Source organism: Corapipo altera, unplaced genomic scaffold (assembly GCF_003945725.1).
Source record: "Corapipo altera isolate COAL_440 unplaced genomic scaffold, ASM394572v1 242, whole genome shotgun sequence".
Classification (NCBI taxonomy): domain Eukaryota; kingdom Metazoa; phylum Chordata; class Aves; order Passeriformes; family Pipridae; genus Corapipo; species Corapipo altera.
In genome coordinates, this window is record NW_020885136.1 from 33,704 (window position 1) to 50,229 (window position 16,526).

Below are 16,526 nucleotides of genomic sequence, written 5' to 3' on the forward strand. Positions count from 1 at the left end.
AAGTCCCTCTCACCTCCAGTCGGATCATCTTATTCGTGATACCAATCTTCTCGGCCTTGAAATCCAGCTTCACTTCAAAGTCTGTGCGGGGCCCAACGATGCCGCTGCCTTGTGACACAGAGAAGTCATCTCCAAGGTCGTCCAGCCCACTGAGATGCCATGCCATGGGCAGTGGGCTGTCGTTTCTCAGGACCAGGGTCTGGGTGTCAGGCCTGCAGAGACAGGAAGACACTCAGCATCAGTGCTCAGTGGTCACACCAGCTTGGCCATTGAATGCAGCTCGAAGCCGCTCCATCTGAGCCTCTGGAACCAGAGTCAAACCTCTTCTCTTTGTCACAAGCCTTGGAGTGCCCTCAGCCATGGGATGACTGACCTGTGCAGAAGCAGCTTGTTGAAACGCAGCTCCTGGGGGCTGACCCCCAGCTTCACGTGCACCCCTTGGCAGCAGAGTCGGAAGACCACTGGCTCCGGGTTGTCCCTGATGCAGCAGACGAGACTGTCTTCCAGGAGGCCAGCGGAAGTTGGGTACGCCCAAACACTCAGCTTCTGAACCCGTCCCCACAAACAGAAATACAGAGAGCCCTCCTTGAGCAGGAGGAAGGGCACTTCTATGGTGCCTGCCCTACCTGTTCACTTCCTACCTTCTTCTCTTTGGGCTGCAGCCTCATGCCGGGAGGGTCCAAAAGGAACGTCTCTCCTTTGCTGTCGTTCTCAAAGGAGAAATGCACCTCTGCCTCCATGGGGGAGTCGTTGAGGATGGTTAACTTTTCGCTGTTGCCGGGGCAGTTCTGTGCCTTGTACCTGTCCACAGAAGGGGAAAAGGCTGCAGAGGAGACTATTGCCCTCATCACACACCAAGGAAAACACTGTGTGCCGGTAGCAGGAGGTAGCACTGGAAGACCATGGTCTAACAAGCAGGTGAAGAAAAAGGATCCCTGGAGATCCCCTCCTGACATCTCAGTCTGTACAGGCAGCATACAGGGATGCTCACTTGGGAGCAGGGAGCACATACCACTCTCTTGACTTCCCACAAAGCAGTGGTCCAAAGTGGAACTGCTTTGTGCTCATGACATACTCCTTGAAGATGATGTCCTCCTTCTCCTTGCTCTTCCTCCAGTGAGGAAACACCAGCCTGGGCAGAGAAAAAATGGGGAATGAGGAGCTCTGAGATGCTGCAAGTAGGAAATATAGTCAAAAAGCCATCACCCTTCTCGGTGGCTGAGGTACCAGTTCAGCCTCCCAGCTCCCAGCAGAGGAAGAGATGCTGGTGACTCAGGCAGCACCATCTGCCCCAGCCAGAAGGTCACAAGGGGCAGCCCTGGCTCTGAGGTCAGGGGGAGCAGTGTGGGATGCTCCTGTGGCCCAGCCTTACCGTGGGTTCTGGCTGATGCTGGGGTACAGGGCAGTGGCACTGCAGGGCAACTGGTACAGGCACTTTGACCCCAGGATCTCAAAGTTCATCATCTGGTCAAACTGCCCTGGTACTATGGTGCTGAAGCGGATCTTCAGTTCCACCTCAGCGTGGGCAGGAACAATCCACCGGAACCTTCTCAACCTGGCAGTTAAAAAGGAAGCTTCGACACTGTTAAGTGGTAAACGAGACAAGGAGGAGGGCTGTGCACTCGCCATCCCATGGAGGCACTGGCAGAGGGTCGCTGCGGAGCTGAGGACAATGGACCTTGTTTGGCAAGATGAGTATGAAGCACAGGCATCACCTCCTGCCTTGCAGCTCACCTGGCAGGTCTCTCGAGGGTTGAGTCACTCTGCAGTTGGCTTTTCTTTGACTCAGGTAAACTTCTGGGTGTTTCTGGGGAGTGATCATGGAGACTTTTTGGGCTCTGGGGGGTGTTTTGCTTTTCCTTGTTAGACTTGTGTCTGCTCGTGGCTTTCCCCTCCTTCAAGTGGTCCTGTGCCTCTGCCTCTGGGGCCTTGGCATAAGGGGAGAGAGAAAAGGGAGAGAGAGGTGAGACCTGCCCTGAGACACCCCCCACCTGGAAAGCAGAATGTGGTTTGTTAGCCAACACGAGAGAGAATAAATAATCACTACTGCCCATGGACTTGGTCTTCCTTATTGGCTTTTGTCTTGCCTTGGACACCCCTCCTTACCCAGGACCCTCTCCCCACCGAGGACCCTCTCATCAAGGCAAGTTGATGGGTTTAAGTGATTTTTTTCCTGTTGTCTTACAGAACTGCTCTATGTCTCCAGCAGAGCTGTCTCTTTTCCCTCATCCCTGGTGGAAAGGACGCCTGCAGACATGGAGCCCCATCATGTCTTCACTGCCCCTCCACGGTGACCCTTTTCGATCCAACCTGTCCCCTGCCCTGGCACCTTCACTGAAGGCACAAAAGGAATACCCACCACATCATCTTCTGCAGCAGCACCTTCAGGTTCAACAAGGATGAAGTGTCTGAGGTCTTGTGCTGCTGTGGGGACTCTGTCCTCCTCTGGGTAGGGGACCACGGAGAAAAGACAGCCAGGGGGAATGGGAGGTCCCAGTCCCAGAGAGTGTAGGATCTAAAACCAAAGAGAAAAGCCTGTTTATACTCCTGTCACCTTCATCCTCACACTCCTTCCCTCAAGGCCATGAGCTTTTGGCAGTGGAGTTTTTGATTTATATGGAGTACAAGTGCTTTTTTATGCCCAGTGGGTTAGCAGGCTCCAGAGCAGAGGCAGGACCTACAGTAGGATCAAGAGAGAAACCTCTCCCAAGTGACTCAGCTGAAGAGAACAATACCTGGGAGCTGCCCTGCCCTGGGACCGTTTTTAACGATTTCCAGAGTGAGAAACTCTCTGAACAGATGGGATGCTTGAACACAGAGCACTCCCACTTTCCACACATCTGAGGGAGACTGAGAACCTCCCCATCCACATGGATACTGCGGAGCTATTGTGGAACATCATCAGTGGCCTCGACAAGGCTCTGTGTTGTTATCACCTGGGGGACACACTGTTCCAGGGCCCCAGACCATGGCAAGTTCAGCATCTGAGCCTTGCAGGCTTTTACCTGCTTTGCTGGTGGCAGCTTCTTGCTCTTCAGGATCCTCCTAAACACCTTTTCACGATGCGTGATGTGGAAGTCCAAGCACGGCACTCCGGCATCCTGGCTTCCAACTGAGCCTTCTGCAACTTCCCCATCCCGCTGAAGACTCTTGTGGCTGCCATGTTTTTCTAAAGGCTTCTTCTCTGGCTTCTCTGGAGACCTACTGCTCGACTTCTCGTCTTTGTGTTTAGGGGAAGACTGGGACTTGTCTGGCACTTGGTTTATGATACACTGAACCCTGTCCCAGGATGACAGAATATGTCTGATCCTGTTCTGCGAAGACTCATAGATGTTAAACCTCAGGTCCAAGATCCTCTCATGCTTACTCGGGACCTCTGGGATTTTGGTTTCTTGCTGCTGTTGTTTTGCTACTGTTGTTTTGCTCTTTATCCGGACCTCTGGGCTTTTGGTTTCCTGCTGCTGCTCTTTTGCGGGTAGCTTAAAGTTCACCAAGCAGCCATTCTTCTTCTTCTGCAGCTTATCTTGCTTCTTTGAGTCTCGTGACAACATCTTTTTGCTTTCCTCATGCTCTCGAGCCAGCCACTCCAGCTCCCTTCTGCAAGCCAAAGAGAAAACACCTCTGAGAGTCACCATCAGAAACCTGCACTCACTGTAATCCCAGCTGGCTCTGCCCTTCACTCTTTGACCCTGAGGCCAGGCAGAACTGTTAGACCATCACTGTGGACCTTCCTCAACCCAGAAAGCTTGGGAATATCCCAAGTGAGGAAGGGTGGGAGGAGACCTCCTGGGCTAAACCTAAGCCTTGCCATCATAAGGTATCAACTGTGCAGCTTCTCCCCTGAGGTTCGCCCGGACACCTCCAGCACGCTGCCAAAGGCTGATCCACCATCTCTCTGCAGTGATGACTGAAGCCCTCCCTCTCTTGGTTTCCCAGTTTAGACCTGCCCATAAATTGCTAACACCTACTTATCCCTCCTCCAATGCTTACTTGGCTCCTTCAGCCCCCTTCTCCCTGGGCAGAGCCTGCTCATTAATGAGAATAATCATAGCAATCAGAAAGCAAGGGCTGCAGGAAGTCCGCTCCTGCAAATCAGGCTCTGAATCACCAGGTTTCCTGCTGGAACACAGCTGTGACCAGGGCACACTTGTGCTGTCTGTCCTGGGAACTGATTTGAAGCAGTCCTGGCCATCTCCTCCCAGTGCAACAAACATCAGCCAGGGCTGAGAGAAGTGCTGAAACACATGCTCGCTTTAAGCAGCTTCCCCTCCCAGCTCCACACTCTTCCTGTGTGTCCTCCTGAGCTGGGCTGCCTTGCTGGGCCAGAGCTTCTCCCGGGTTCACCTGCTGCTGCAGCTGAAGGGCAGCCTAAGCTTTTATGGATGGTGCTCCACCCTAAGGAAAGCCCTGGCACATCAGCATTGCAAGAACTTCATCTATAGCAGGACTAGGGTGAAAGCAAGCCAGCACAGCTGTGTCCGACACCAGCCCATACCACAATCCTGCTGGTTTGGTGAAGAAGGAGGATGATGAAGAAGATAAGAATCAACATCATGCACTTCGAGACACTTCCGTGGGCAGTGGCAAGGCAAGCCCAGAGCCCAGCTCCCCGCAGGCCATGTCTAAGCCAGAGGGCTCATGGCTAAAATGGAGAGAAGACGTTCTCATCTCAACAGAGGAAGGTCCTTCCTCTCTTGGGAACTGGGGACCTGGACCTGGCCATCCTTGTGCTGCTTCTGGCCTTTGCTCTTGAACCCCTCTGAGCTCAACCAAGGTCCTTGGAGCAGAGAAACCCTCCAGGGACACTACCCTGAGGAGTAACCCAGGGGAGGCTTCCTTACCTCTCCTTCCGCTCACGCTTGATTTGTTCTATTTTGTAATCAAGCAGAGCTTTCTGCTTCTCAGGGAGGGCTTCGTACTCATCCACATCCACATCCACATCCCAGAGACGTTCTTCCTCTCTTTGGGCAGCTTCTTCCTTCTCCCGTGCTTCAGCACAGACCACAAGAGAAGCCATCAGTGACTGCAAGCAGAGCTTGGGGCTCTGGGTCAGCTGCGAGGATTCACAGCTCTGTCCTGACCCAGCCTCTCATCCTGCCAGGAGACACTGCGGAGCTCGCATCCCTGCTCCAAAATGCAGACAACCCCCCCAAACTGTGGCCTGGCTCAGGTGCACCATGGCTGTGGACAGCTGGCTGAGGGTTAGTCACTGAGCCACGCCAGCTTGCACTTGCACCCAAGCTTTAATGACTGAGATTAAGGTGAGTCTTACAGCCTCAGCTCTGCTGTATTTAAAGAAGCTGTGAGCTGAGTGTTGGCTACACTGAGGCAGAAGGTGGAAGGATCAATAAAAAGATTTCTTACAAGCTCTGCTGCAAACCCAGATACACACAGCTAAGGTTGAAGGCTTGAGAGAGATTTGAGAGGGATGGAGATATTTCACCTTTTTGATGTTTTTTAGCTGCCCTCCTCTCTCTTGCAGCTATCCGCCTGCCTTTCCAAAACTCAGAATCCTGGAAGATGTTCACAGCGTGGATATGAGGGCGATTGCTGACAGCTTTGAGCACACACAGGAGAGAAGATGCCAGGCTGCTCGCAAAGAGGGTCTCCAGGCCATCAAACACTACTCCCTTGTAGCAGTCACTCAGCTGCCAGGAGAGACAAACAGGAACAGTGAGTCAGCCATCACACACATTGGGCTCGCAGCTGGTTAGTAAATGCAGATGTCTCAGGACATCAGCCACTGTCATTCCAAGTGCATTAGCCACAACCAGCTTGGATCTTGCACTACACTCTGCCAGCTTAGGGTATCTGCAGCTTCCTCCAAGGATCCCTGCATGCATCACAGGATCCTCCAGCAGCAGGCATAGACCTCCTCCTCTTCTCTGAGTTGTACCTCACTGCCTGTCTCTCTGGCGCAGGAACGTCTCCGTTTCCCCCACCCCACGTACCTGCAGCCGTTCAGAGATGATTTCCACCAGCAATTCCTCGGGCAGCACACGGCTGCAACACTTCCTCTTTTTCTCCTTTCTCCCCCTCCTGGTGAGGATGGTCAGTCGCTGTGGCGCAGGAGCAGTGGCGCAGGAAACGGCTGCCATCTGCAATGTGGAACAGGGTACGGAAAATAAACCCCTGCAGAAAGCCCTGGACAGTTCCCAGTGCTGGGCTCGGATCTGGACTTCCTCACTAGTAGAGACGAGGGCAACCCTGCAGTGCAGGCTGGCAACTGCAGGGGACAACCCTGGAGGACCCGTCCCTTGGCCAGCAGAGACCCAAGCTTGTAAGCCCCCAGCAGAACCTCCCACAGCTTTGCTCGCCGCCTGCAGCCAAGTCAGCCAGGAATACATTTTGCCCACAAACCATTAAGAACCAATGGTGCTTTTCTGCCAGAACACATTCCCGTCCCAGCTGGCTCTTGGCACTGTAGACCCTGCACCAGGCCCTTGGTGACATGGAGCCTCTACTCTAAGCAGCCCCTTCCCATCTCAAAGGCAACAGGAAGGTCCCAGTGCAGATCATGTTTCACCTTGGAGGTCACTGAAAATCTTGCCAGGGGTTTGTCAGATGCCTTATCCGTGGTTGCTGAAGCGCTCTGGGGTCCGGCACTGAGGGTCTTCTGGTTGGCTTTGTCCCCAGGGCTGGGCTCAGTTTTCTTGGCCTGAGCACCCTTTTTACCTGTAGAGGAGACAGATGTATCAGCAGGACTGTGAGGAGCAAGCAGGCATCTTCCACCCCAATGGGCACAGCCTTGCCCCCTGGAAGGGACATGGCACTTGTCCTGCAGCCTGCTGGGCACTAGCAGCACTGCTTCCCAGAAGCAGCTCCTTCCCTGCTTATCAGCAGGACACAGCACACCAGCCCATACTGGATTTCAAAGCCAGCTCTAGGTCCCTCCTAACAAACATGTACGCAGGTGACACTGCTAGCACAGTAGCTCTCCTACAGATCAAGCCAAAGATTCGTCCTCCAGGACCATTGTTTCCATGCCTTGCACCCGTCCTGCATTTTCACATGGAGACTGCAACATGCAGCCCTGCCCCAGCTGCATCACCCATCTCTCTGCTGGAGCTAAATCCTCCATGTGGGAAAACCCCAGCTGGGATCCAGACCCTTCTTCCTTCCACCAGCTCTGAACCCAACCAGTTTCAAAGCGGAGCAATGCAAAACTTCTCCCCACACTGAGCAGGCCTGGCCTAACCCTGCAGAGCTCAGGGCACCAACTGCCAGCAAAGTTTCATAAAAGTCTCCAGTCTGATCTGGAGAACAGCACAGCGTGCACAAGCTGTGTGACCCGACAGTGGGCATAGGGAAATCTCTGGAGAAAAGAGCTCATCTACAGCACGTCTCTCATTGGAAACTCCTCTAGGAGGTTATTCTTCCCTTCCTCTCACATTTGCAAAGCCACACTCAGTTGTCTTGTGCTTAATGAGCCACTTCAGAGGACTTTTTCCTTGTGAAGGTGGGCAATGGTTCTGCCTGCTGCCCATGAGAAGCAAGCTGGATTCAGCTTTGAGGAAATATAAAAAATTCAGAGAAAGAGACAGGTGTGCTTCACCACCCCTAGAAAAAAGAATATGTGCCAAGAATGGCAGTAAAAGTCCCCTGTCAGAGCCCTTAAAATCGAGCTTTCTGTTTTCAAACTAGCCAGAGATGCACAGCACTCATGTTCCCTAAGAGATCTGAGGGCTGCCAAACCATTTCTCTGAGTAAGCAGAAGTGGACGGTCGTGGTGGTTTCCTAAGCAAGCTCTGGGTGCAGCGTTTCTCCTTACCCAGCATCTGTTCCCTCATGGCTCTTCGCTGACGGGCAGCCTCGACGCACAGCTCCCGGGCCCGGCGCCCCGCCGAGCTGCGCTCGTCCGACATGGCTTTTGTCACCACCTCGTCCAGGGACAAGCAGGCGGCACCGTAATACTTGGACAGGGCGGCCGCTACCCTTGTCTTTCCTGAGAGAAAGAGGAAGACTACTTGGTGACACCTGCACGTGAGGCATTTTCAGGGACAACCTCTGGAAAACTCACAAACAGGTTTCAAGGACGGTAGGAGAGCAAGTGCCCTTCTAGGGGAGACCACGAGGGAGGCAGCTTGAGCATGGTTACGAGCACTGAACTCCAGCCCCAGGTGGATCATCTCCACCTCATATTCAGCTGAGGACTTTGTCTCAGGCACCATGGTCTACCGGGATGCATTCTCCCGCTTCCCCCTCTCCTTGCAACCCAGGGCTGTGGCTCCTGTACCTGTCTGGGGTGTCCCATAGACGATGATGGCAATCCCTCTGGGCATTTGGGCTTTGAGCTCTTCTACAACGAGATCAGTGTTGAGGTAGCGCCTGATGGCCTGATAGATGGGCCTGTCACAGTCGTCCACCATGTTCTTCAACAACCTGATGCTCTCTTGAAGCACTGCTGTGCAGAACAAATAGAAAAGTCAGCCTTCTGCCTACCTTGGATCCTGATCATCCTCCCCATCCCCTCAGATCCCAGGAAAGGAGATGGCTGAAAGCAACATGAGCTTGTGCTTTTGTTGCTGGGAAGGAGCAAATATAAAAGAGCCAGTGATATTAAACCTGGTCCTACTGGCTGAAGAGCTCATCTGATGCTACTCTTTGTGGCTAAGGGACTCAAGGGGATATCCTGAATATTTCCCCAGTCCGTGGCAGGCAGATAGGGGCTGGCTTTGGCTACACTCCAGGTTGGCAGAGGATGCCACCGCCCTTCATCCAGGAATTCCTCCACCAGGTAGGAGATCAGATGGCTGCTAAAAGCATGGGCTGTGCATGGAGAACAAGGTGACAGAGAGCTCAGGGTGTGTGGGCTGGGCTCCCTGCTCTGTCCACAGTCAGAACAGCCAATGCCAAACCCTCACCATTGTCCTGGCCTGATTCTTCCTTGAGCTTGGACATAATCTCTTGACCTGAAGCCTCCATCTTCTTCCATTTTTCATAATATTCCAGCACCTCTGGGGGCAGCTTCTCACCCACAGCACGTGGAGGCATCACCACGGCCGTCCGGTCTTCAAACTCCTCCAGTGTCCGCAGGATCTGTGTGCGTGGGGAAGAGAAACCATCCACAAGATTCCTTTATCAACCTCCATCATACCAACAGACTCAGCTCATCTTCTCCCTCCTTCCTTCCTCTCAACAACACAGGCTATCCAAGCCCCTCCACAGACTGCCAGCAGGGATGGCTCTCCTCAAAGTGCCACCAGGCTTTGCCCTGGGGATTGCCTCCATCTCCCTGGCACAAGCCTGGGAAGGCTGGAGTGCTGCAGAGCTTGGGGAGCATGCACATGGGGAGCAGACCTTCCCTCTCACCTTCTCCTCCTCACGGTACTCCTCATCAAACTCCAGTGAGTAAAATTCAATGGGGAACTTGCAGGGGTTCTTCACCACCACTGTCCTCTCCAGCTCAGGGCTGCATGGCAGCACTGCTCCCAGCTTGATCTCTGTGGGGCTGAACTCCAACCGTGGCTCCAGACCCTGTCCTGAGATGTGCAGCACAAGGAGCTGGCTGTTCCCACGAACGTTGATCTTCAGCTCGGTTTTGTAGAACTTCTGAAAAGAGAAAAGTGCCAAAAACTTGTCCATGACATCCTAGGTGACAGGACCCCAAATACAAGCCTTGCCCAAAGGTCAGGGGTGTTATCAGTCCCTCCAGGGGGAATGGAAACCCAGATATTTACTTATGGTAGAGGCTACAGCATCTGTGTCCTTGACTCTGAGTAACTAGGATGAATCCTGGTGTGCAGCATAACTGGGTATTTGAGTATGAGACGGATGTAAAACGGATTACCAGATGTTCTCCCCCAGTCATGGAGGAGCACACGAGAAAGGCCCTCAGTCCTGGCACTGCTGCATCAGGCAAACACCAGCTCCATGAGAGAGGCAGATGAGCTCTCGCTGGCTAGGAATAAAGGTCGTCTTCTCTGCTCAGTGTTTGGCTCTGGTCAAAGCCAGACACAAGATGGTTGGTTACATCTCTCTAGCAATGAAAAGATCCCTGGGACTGTTCTTGGGCATGGAAGCACTTGTGTCCATCCTGTTACACCCTGTCAGTTTCCAAGTCCCAGTGGCCACATGCAAAGGGCTTTTGGAAATGCTCCATCCTTGAAGTCGACTCCCCAGCTGCATGGCAATGTGCAGGCAGGCTGGGCCAGAGCCCCAGGGACTGCTGGCAGCACACCACTACAGGTGACTGTCCTGCCGTGCCCAGGAAGGTGTCTGGTGGCTGTTTTGTCTGTTGGTGCCAGCAGCAGGATGAGCCAGCATTGACCCTTCCAGGTTGACTCCCTGTGACTGTACCAGCTGCTCTGCACCCAGCATCGCAGGCTGCAAATACAACCAGGCAAGGGGGAGGACAAGGGGAGTCAGGCAGATCTCCCCCATGGGCAGAGAGGGAACCACAGCACAGTGCCCTGATGTTCCCTGGGGGGATTTCAAGGCGCCTCTCAGAAGGGTGTGCTGCAGGGGAAACTGAGGCACAGTGAGTGCAGGGCTTCCAGAAAGCTGCCTGTGGAGGAAGAGCTCATCTGCCACTCCCTGCATCGGGCTCTCCTTACCACCCTGCCCTGACAGAGCTCCTGGGGCGACACCTGCCAATCTCACCTCTTCCAGGGGTGAAAACTGGATCTCCAGGTCACACCACTCTCTACCATAAAGGGTTCCCTCCTGGGTCTTCCACTGAAAGACATGGGAATCATCCTTCACAGCCTGGAGCTCCTTCTGACGCACGGCCGGTGTCAAATGTTTGTCCACCTGAGCACAGAAACCAGTTGTGTGAGGTCTCCTCGGTCTGCGAGGACAGAGCCTCGGTTCCTGGAGTGCTCTGAGATCCTGTCCCAGTGCTGAGAGCACCCACAGCAAACCCGGCATGGCCCCCACAGTCTAGAACTGGAGGGACAACCTGCAGGCAGGGCAAGCAGATGGGGAGCCACTGTCCTGTCCCCAGAGGAGGAGGAGGAATGGATGAGGATGGCAGAGAAGCAAAACATCAGCCAATGGAACAGGTCCAGGCAAAGTAGCCTTGATCTGGACCCTCAAAAGCTTCCTCAAACATGCTGTAGCCCAGGTGCTGAGGCAGCCACAGGCACAGAAAAGGCAGGAGGTGCAAAGAAAACCAGATCGTGACGTTCCGTGTTACGTTTGCCTGTGCTTTACCTTCTTGGCAGGTTTGTTGACAGTGAGGAACCATTCACAGGGCACGCTGAACTGGTTGTAAAGCCGGATTGTTTCACTCCAGCACTGCCCAACCTGGACATCGGGGAACTGGATTCTGTTCCTGGAGAGGCTGAGCAGCAGCTGAATGACAGTGGCACAGAGGCGGATGTGCAGTGTGGGGCCTTTCTTTACCTGGAGAAGGACACAGAGTTCAGCTGAGAGTCCAGGTGACACGTGCTGCTGTGCCCAGCCTGCTGCCTGCCCCAAAAGCTGCGGTACCTTGATGGGCAGGAGCACATCCACCTTTCCCACGGGCAGGTTGGCACTTGCAAAGCTCACTTGAAACGGTTTGGTGGCGCCGTAGATCAGGAACTCCACGGGCTCCAGGTATATGCTGAAACCTTGAACAGATGAAAACAAAGCAGCTGAGATACACAAGCAATATGAAATGTGTCATAAGCATGTTAAGGCCATACGAGAGCCCTGCTGGGAGCCCTGGGAAAAACCCCACGCTGTGCTGTTCCCGGGACAGAAACTTAGAGGAGACACCTGAGCAGCCCTCAGACACAGCGAGCCACTCTGTGATGGAAGTGCAGATTTGCCTCCGGGCCTGTTTTGGAAGCCTACTTCAACCCACCAGAGAATCAAACAGGCTGAACACAAGAGCTGTGAGAGTGTGAACTCCAGACAAAGCACTTTCCAACCACAACAGATCCCATCTGTTTGCAACACCTCCAGAGCGCCCAAAGAAACTTCATGCCAATGGGAACCAAAGGCAGAAGATGCGGGGAGATGACAAGGGCTGATGGGCTGATTAAGCCCATCAGGCCCCTGCAGGGAAGTATCAGGGCAGTCACAGGTAGGCCAGGTCCCTGGGCACAGCTGGCCAGGAGAATTCTGACCCTGAAGCTCCCAGCAGGGGCACTGGGAGAAAGAAGTTCAAAAAACCTCCCCATGTGCAGTGGCTTAAGCTAATCTGTCTGAGACAGCTCCTTGCAGCCCACGGGAAGCCTCTCCAGCACTGGTTACCTGTGTCACGCAGGGCACGTTCATTGGCCTGGACAGCCACTGGGAACCTCCAGGTGTTGGTGATCTTCACAGTGCAGCTTTTACTGTAACCCTGAACGACAGTGCCCATGTCCAGGATGTACTCGGGCAGCTCAACTCTGGAAGGAGGAGGAAGGACAGTCCTTAAACAACAGCGGAGCCACATGTTCAAGTGGATGGAAGATTCAAATAAGTGGATATTTCTGTATTCACCGCTGTAAAAACTCAAGCCTACAAAACCCAAGACCTGACCACCTGGCAATGACTTTGGGAAGTTATGGGGAGTGCAGGTCCCAGGTTTCATCAGCTTCCAATGGGACCCGAAAATAAAATTAGTTTTAAATGGACTCTGGTCACAGCTCCTCTGCTACAAAAAGCCCGTGTAGGCAAATTCACTGGACCTCCAGTGGTCTCAGTGAAAACGCTATTCCTGGTGCACAGCCCAAGCCTGAAATTGCTTCCTAGCCTTGGAATAAGATTTGCACAGGAAAACTTCATTGCTCTGCAACCAGGTCACATGAAGGATCTGTTTTGCAAAGCATCTTCTTCCTGAACTGGAGCTTCCCATGCCCAGGCAGCATCATGAAGGAGCAAAGGGAAGGACCAAGTTACCCAGATAAGCCCTGCCACCCCACCAGCACCAAAGCCACCTTTTGCTTAGGGTGCTCTGTTAGTCAGAACCAAGAGAGCAGCTTGGAATTCTCTTTCAGAGCTGGTCAGCAGGGACAGTGTCTGTGCTGTCTGGAAGGGCTTGATGGTCTGGGTCCCCTCAGCTCCAAGAATGGGACCTTGCACCTGTGGGGAGCTGAGCAGCTCCAAAGCTCAGCGTGGTGCTAGGGAAGGGAGGACAGTCAGCTGCTCACGAGCTATTGCTGCCACAGCTACTGGGATCAGACCCAATCTGAAGTGCCCACTGTTCCCAGCTCTGCACGCACAAAGAGCTCTCAGGAGCAGAGGACACTGCTGAGTGTTGCCCTCAGGGCACCTGCAGAGAGAGAACAGGAGTCCCTACTCACTGGACAAGCTTCTGAGGAATACGCTTGTCAAAGACAGTGTCCTCTGGGGGGCGGGAGATGAGGACTGGCTGCAGCTCCAGAGCATCCTCCTTTATCAGCATCTGCTCCATCTCCATCCTCAGCCAAGTGTTTGCCTGAGGGAAGGGAAGGCAGTGGCTGGTTAGCAAAGGCCCTTCCCAGGGCCCAGGTTTGTATCTGAAAGAGGATCCCACCCTGCTCTTGTTGAGAGGGGGAATGGGGTCCTCCTGTCTGGCTGCTCAGTGTCCATGACACATTCTGCTCTCCTAGCCAGGACCTTCTCTTCAGGGAAATAACTACAGCATCTGTGCCTTCCCACCCACTGCTAGAAAAGCTGATCTGGCCAGACAGACAAGCTAGCAACCTTCCAGAGCTTCAGGTATTTGCCTATCCCCAGCCAGTGCCAAAGCAGCTTGGACAAAAGCTGCCTAGAAAAGGGAACCCCAATCAAGCTGGTGCCTCTTGGAGTTGAGCACTGCCAGCACAGTCCCAGGGCAGTCAGGTTGCTGCTACTAAGGTCTGTAAACCTGATAGGGCTTGATTTGGGAGCAACAAACTCCCCAGTAGCTAGGAAGCTTGATACATCTCTAGGAGAGACCATGACCAGAGGTGGGGCAACGCTGAGCTGATGCATGTTTGTGGTCAGGTGTGGGCAGGGAGGTCCAAGTGCCAGCAGGGCACTGAGAAGCTGTTGTGGGGTGCCAAGGGCTCAAGTGACATGGGGAGGGTGGCATGTGCCAAATGGGACTGCAGCTGTTCTTACCACAATGCCAGGGCCCTTCGCGTGTCGCTTCCTGATTCGAGCCTTCCTCCAAACACTTGCTTTCTTGCCCTGCTTGCCTTTTTTCAGCTTTTCTTTTGCCTGTTTCAATAGTCTCTCGTATTTTTCACTTCCTGAAGGAAGAAAACATTCACAAATAGAAGTGTGGGTGCAGTGCCAAAGCCATTTAAGCTGAGAAGTCCCACTCCCCCAAAGGCTGGTCTCTCCCAGAAACAACCCATCAATGGAAAGCCATCTCTGGAAAGTGGATGCTGCTGCTCGTCTCTGAATCCTCATGTTCACTCCCACCCATCTTCCTCCCCACAGAGGAGTATCTCATCCCCTGCAGTGTCATGCAAATCCAACCCTGCCAAAAGCCCTGCCAGTCTCTCTTATAGCTTTCCCAAGCTTTTCTGTCTAGCCATCTTTCCAGGCCTCTGACGGAAGTGCTGGCAAGAGCTGCAGGATGGTTACTTGGACAAAGCCTACATGTGCTTGTCTGCTCAAGACTCAGGAAGCAACCAGAGGGGTGAGTGTTGGTCTGGCAGCCCTGCAACCTCCAGGCTTGGTGGAGATGGGTGTGAGCTGCCCTCTGGGCATTACGGTCGGGAAAAACCCCAGTGGGGACTTTGCTGGGGAGCAGACGGGCGGTGCTCACCTTTGATGCTCCAGGGCAGGTCCAGACAGATCCCGGCAAAGACCGCCTCTCCTTTCAGGGAGATTTCTGCCGGTTTCAGGTGACCCACTTGAACCTGGAATGTCCTGCAGAAGACTCCTGGCATTCCTGGCAGGTAATAGAGCTTCAGCACCTGCTCCTTGCCAGGTTCAATGGAAGCCTGCAAGGGACAGGAGAAGAGGGAGGCAATGCATCAAAGAAGGTGTGATGGAGGAAGGCTCAGGCCACAGACAGGCTAAGAAGACAGGTTCTCTCTGGAAGAAAACATCAGACCACATCACCTTCTAACTTCCTTGTGCCCAAAAGCTCGAGCCTCCAAGGCGAGGGTGCAGAGGGTGCAGTGTGTCCTTCCCAGGGCTCCTAAGGCTGCACCCCCAGCAGAGCCTGCCCTGTGCTCAGCGTGAGCACGGCTCTTCTGCTAACGGGGTTTGCCCTATGCCAGCGAGAGCCAGGCTGAACAGATAAAAGCTCTTTTGCCACCACTGTGGAAGAGAAGCGAAGTGCCCACACTCTCAGCAGGGCCAGCAGCTCCTGTCACCCCTTGTAGGAGACAGGCAGGAAGAAATGGGAAAGGCAATTAGCTTCCTCTTCCCGTTGCAAAGAGGGACAAAAACAGGAACACTGCTTCACCTCAAAGACGTCCAGGCAGCACTGAGAAGCTGGGACAGTGGTGGGATGCTCCAAATTCCTCTCTTGGCTCTTCCAGCCTCGCTCCTCCCTGGCCCCCTCACTGCCCCACAAAGCTGCTCCAGAGCAGCACAGCTGGGGGAGGGAAGGACCAGCACAGAGGCTGAGACAAGTTCTGGCAGAGGAGCTTCAAGTCCAAGCAAGGAATTTGTAAGTGCTGCTTAGTGCTGGCACAGGGGAGGCACAGGTAAGGAATAAGTCCTGTCTTATCCCACAGCTGGGGTAAGGTGACCCTCAGAAGAGCCTCAGTGCCAGCACAGCCACAGAGCTCAGCAGTCGGGGGCCAAGGAGTGACCAACGTGCTCATGCCTCCTGCTGGTGGCTGTCCTGGGATGGCAGAGCCACTTGCCAGCCAAGGCCACAGGGAGTTTGTCAGGATGGCACTTGCTTGACCTTCTCTGCCCCCAGCAGCAATTGCTTACAGCCCTGTCTCTCATGGCTGGGTTTGGTTTTGTTTTCCCCTCTTTTTTCTCTTTAACCCTCTCCTTGGCCACCTGACACAGGGCTGGGGTCAGTCAACTGTGCCACTCACTGTGCTGGGCAGGACCACGAGCACACCAGGCAGAGGCTTGTCTGTAGTGCCAGTGCTTGGGCTCTGTACCATGTAGGTGAATCCCATCTTCCCGTTGTTCCGCAGGGTGACCTCTGCTTTGGTGACTTCATTAAAGAGCTGGAGAGAGGACAGAGGAATGGGAAGTTACAGACACAGGCCTGCTGCTGGGAATCTCCTTCCTCTTTCATGGGGTTGAAAGCAGACACACTGCAGGAGTAGAAACCGGGGACGAGCTACGGGCACTTGGGAACATGGGGAACCCACAGGCACAGGGACCTGCACAGGAACAGAGTTCTGCTAGCATGCAGAGGGGTAGGAACAACCGTGGGAGAGCCAGTAATAAATGAAGCAGGGGACACAGGCCCTCTGCACTCTGAGGGGTCACCAACAGCCAGGAGGCGGCATCAAGGCATTCCAGAAGAAAAGACACCTGTATGCAAGTACTGGCAAGCAACACACCAGCAAAAAGGGAGATAGATAGGGCACCAAGACAGGGACAGCAGCTGGAAAGACCTGTGGACTTTTAACTGAGAAGTAGTAAAGTAGGGATTATTCTGGGACATCCTCTCCAACTGCAGTGACTGGAAGCCCAACCGGGTTATTCTGTGGATTAAG

The 16,526-nt window shown here is 53.8% G+C and overlaps 1 protein-coding gene across 1 annotated transcript in view; it reads right to left on the reverse strand.

Moving 5' to 3' along the window:
• The window catches only part of LOC113960504 (hydrocephalus-inducing protein-like), a 66,192-nt gene that overhangs the window by 11,553 nt on the left and 38,113 nt on the right, over window positions 1-16,526 (reverse strand). The window contains exons 27-50 of the mRNA XM_027670108.1: window positions 15,891-16,028; window positions 14,654-14,831; window positions 13,999-14,129; window positions 13,218-13,351; window positions 12,184-12,320; window positions 11,434-11,555; window positions 11,155-11,346; window positions 10,603-10,752; window positions 9,313-9,552; window positions 8,865-9,039; window positions 8,237-8,404; window positions 7,772-7,945; window positions 6,527-6,675; window positions 5,952-6,098; window positions 5,444-5,648; window positions 4,842-4,989; window positions 3,006-3,597; window positions 2,360-2,515; window positions 1,735-1,928; window positions 1,373-1,555; window positions 1,013-1,132; window positions 642-801; window positions 374-546; window positions 14-212 (exon numbers count right to left, since the gene is read on the reverse strand). Coding sequence (XP_027525909.1) covers window positions 14-212; window positions 374-546; window positions 642-801; window positions 1,013-1,132; window positions 1,373-1,555; window positions 1,735-1,928; window positions 2,360-2,515; window positions 3,006-3,597; window positions 4,842-4,989; window positions 5,444-5,648; window positions 5,952-6,098; window positions 6,527-6,675; window positions 7,772-7,945; window positions 8,237-8,404; window positions 8,865-9,039; window positions 9,313-9,552; window positions 10,603-10,752; window positions 11,155-11,346; window positions 11,434-11,555; window positions 12,184-12,320; window positions 13,218-13,351; window positions 13,999-14,129; window positions 14,654-14,831; window positions 15,891-16,028 — 4,365 coding nt within the window. The remainder of the gene's footprint in view (window positions 1-13; window positions 213-373; window positions 547-641; window positions 802-1,012; window positions 1,133-1,372; window positions 1,556-1,734; window positions 1,929-2,359; window positions 2,516-3,005; window positions 3,598-4,841; window positions 4,990-5,443; window positions 5,649-5,951; window positions 6,099-6,526; window positions 6,676-7,771; window positions 7,946-8,236; window positions 8,405-8,864; window positions 9,040-9,312; window positions 9,553-10,602; window positions 10,753-11,154; window positions 11,347-11,433; window positions 11,556-12,183; window positions 12,321-13,217; window positions 13,352-13,998; window positions 14,130-14,653; window positions 14,832-15,890; window positions 16,029-16,526) is intronic.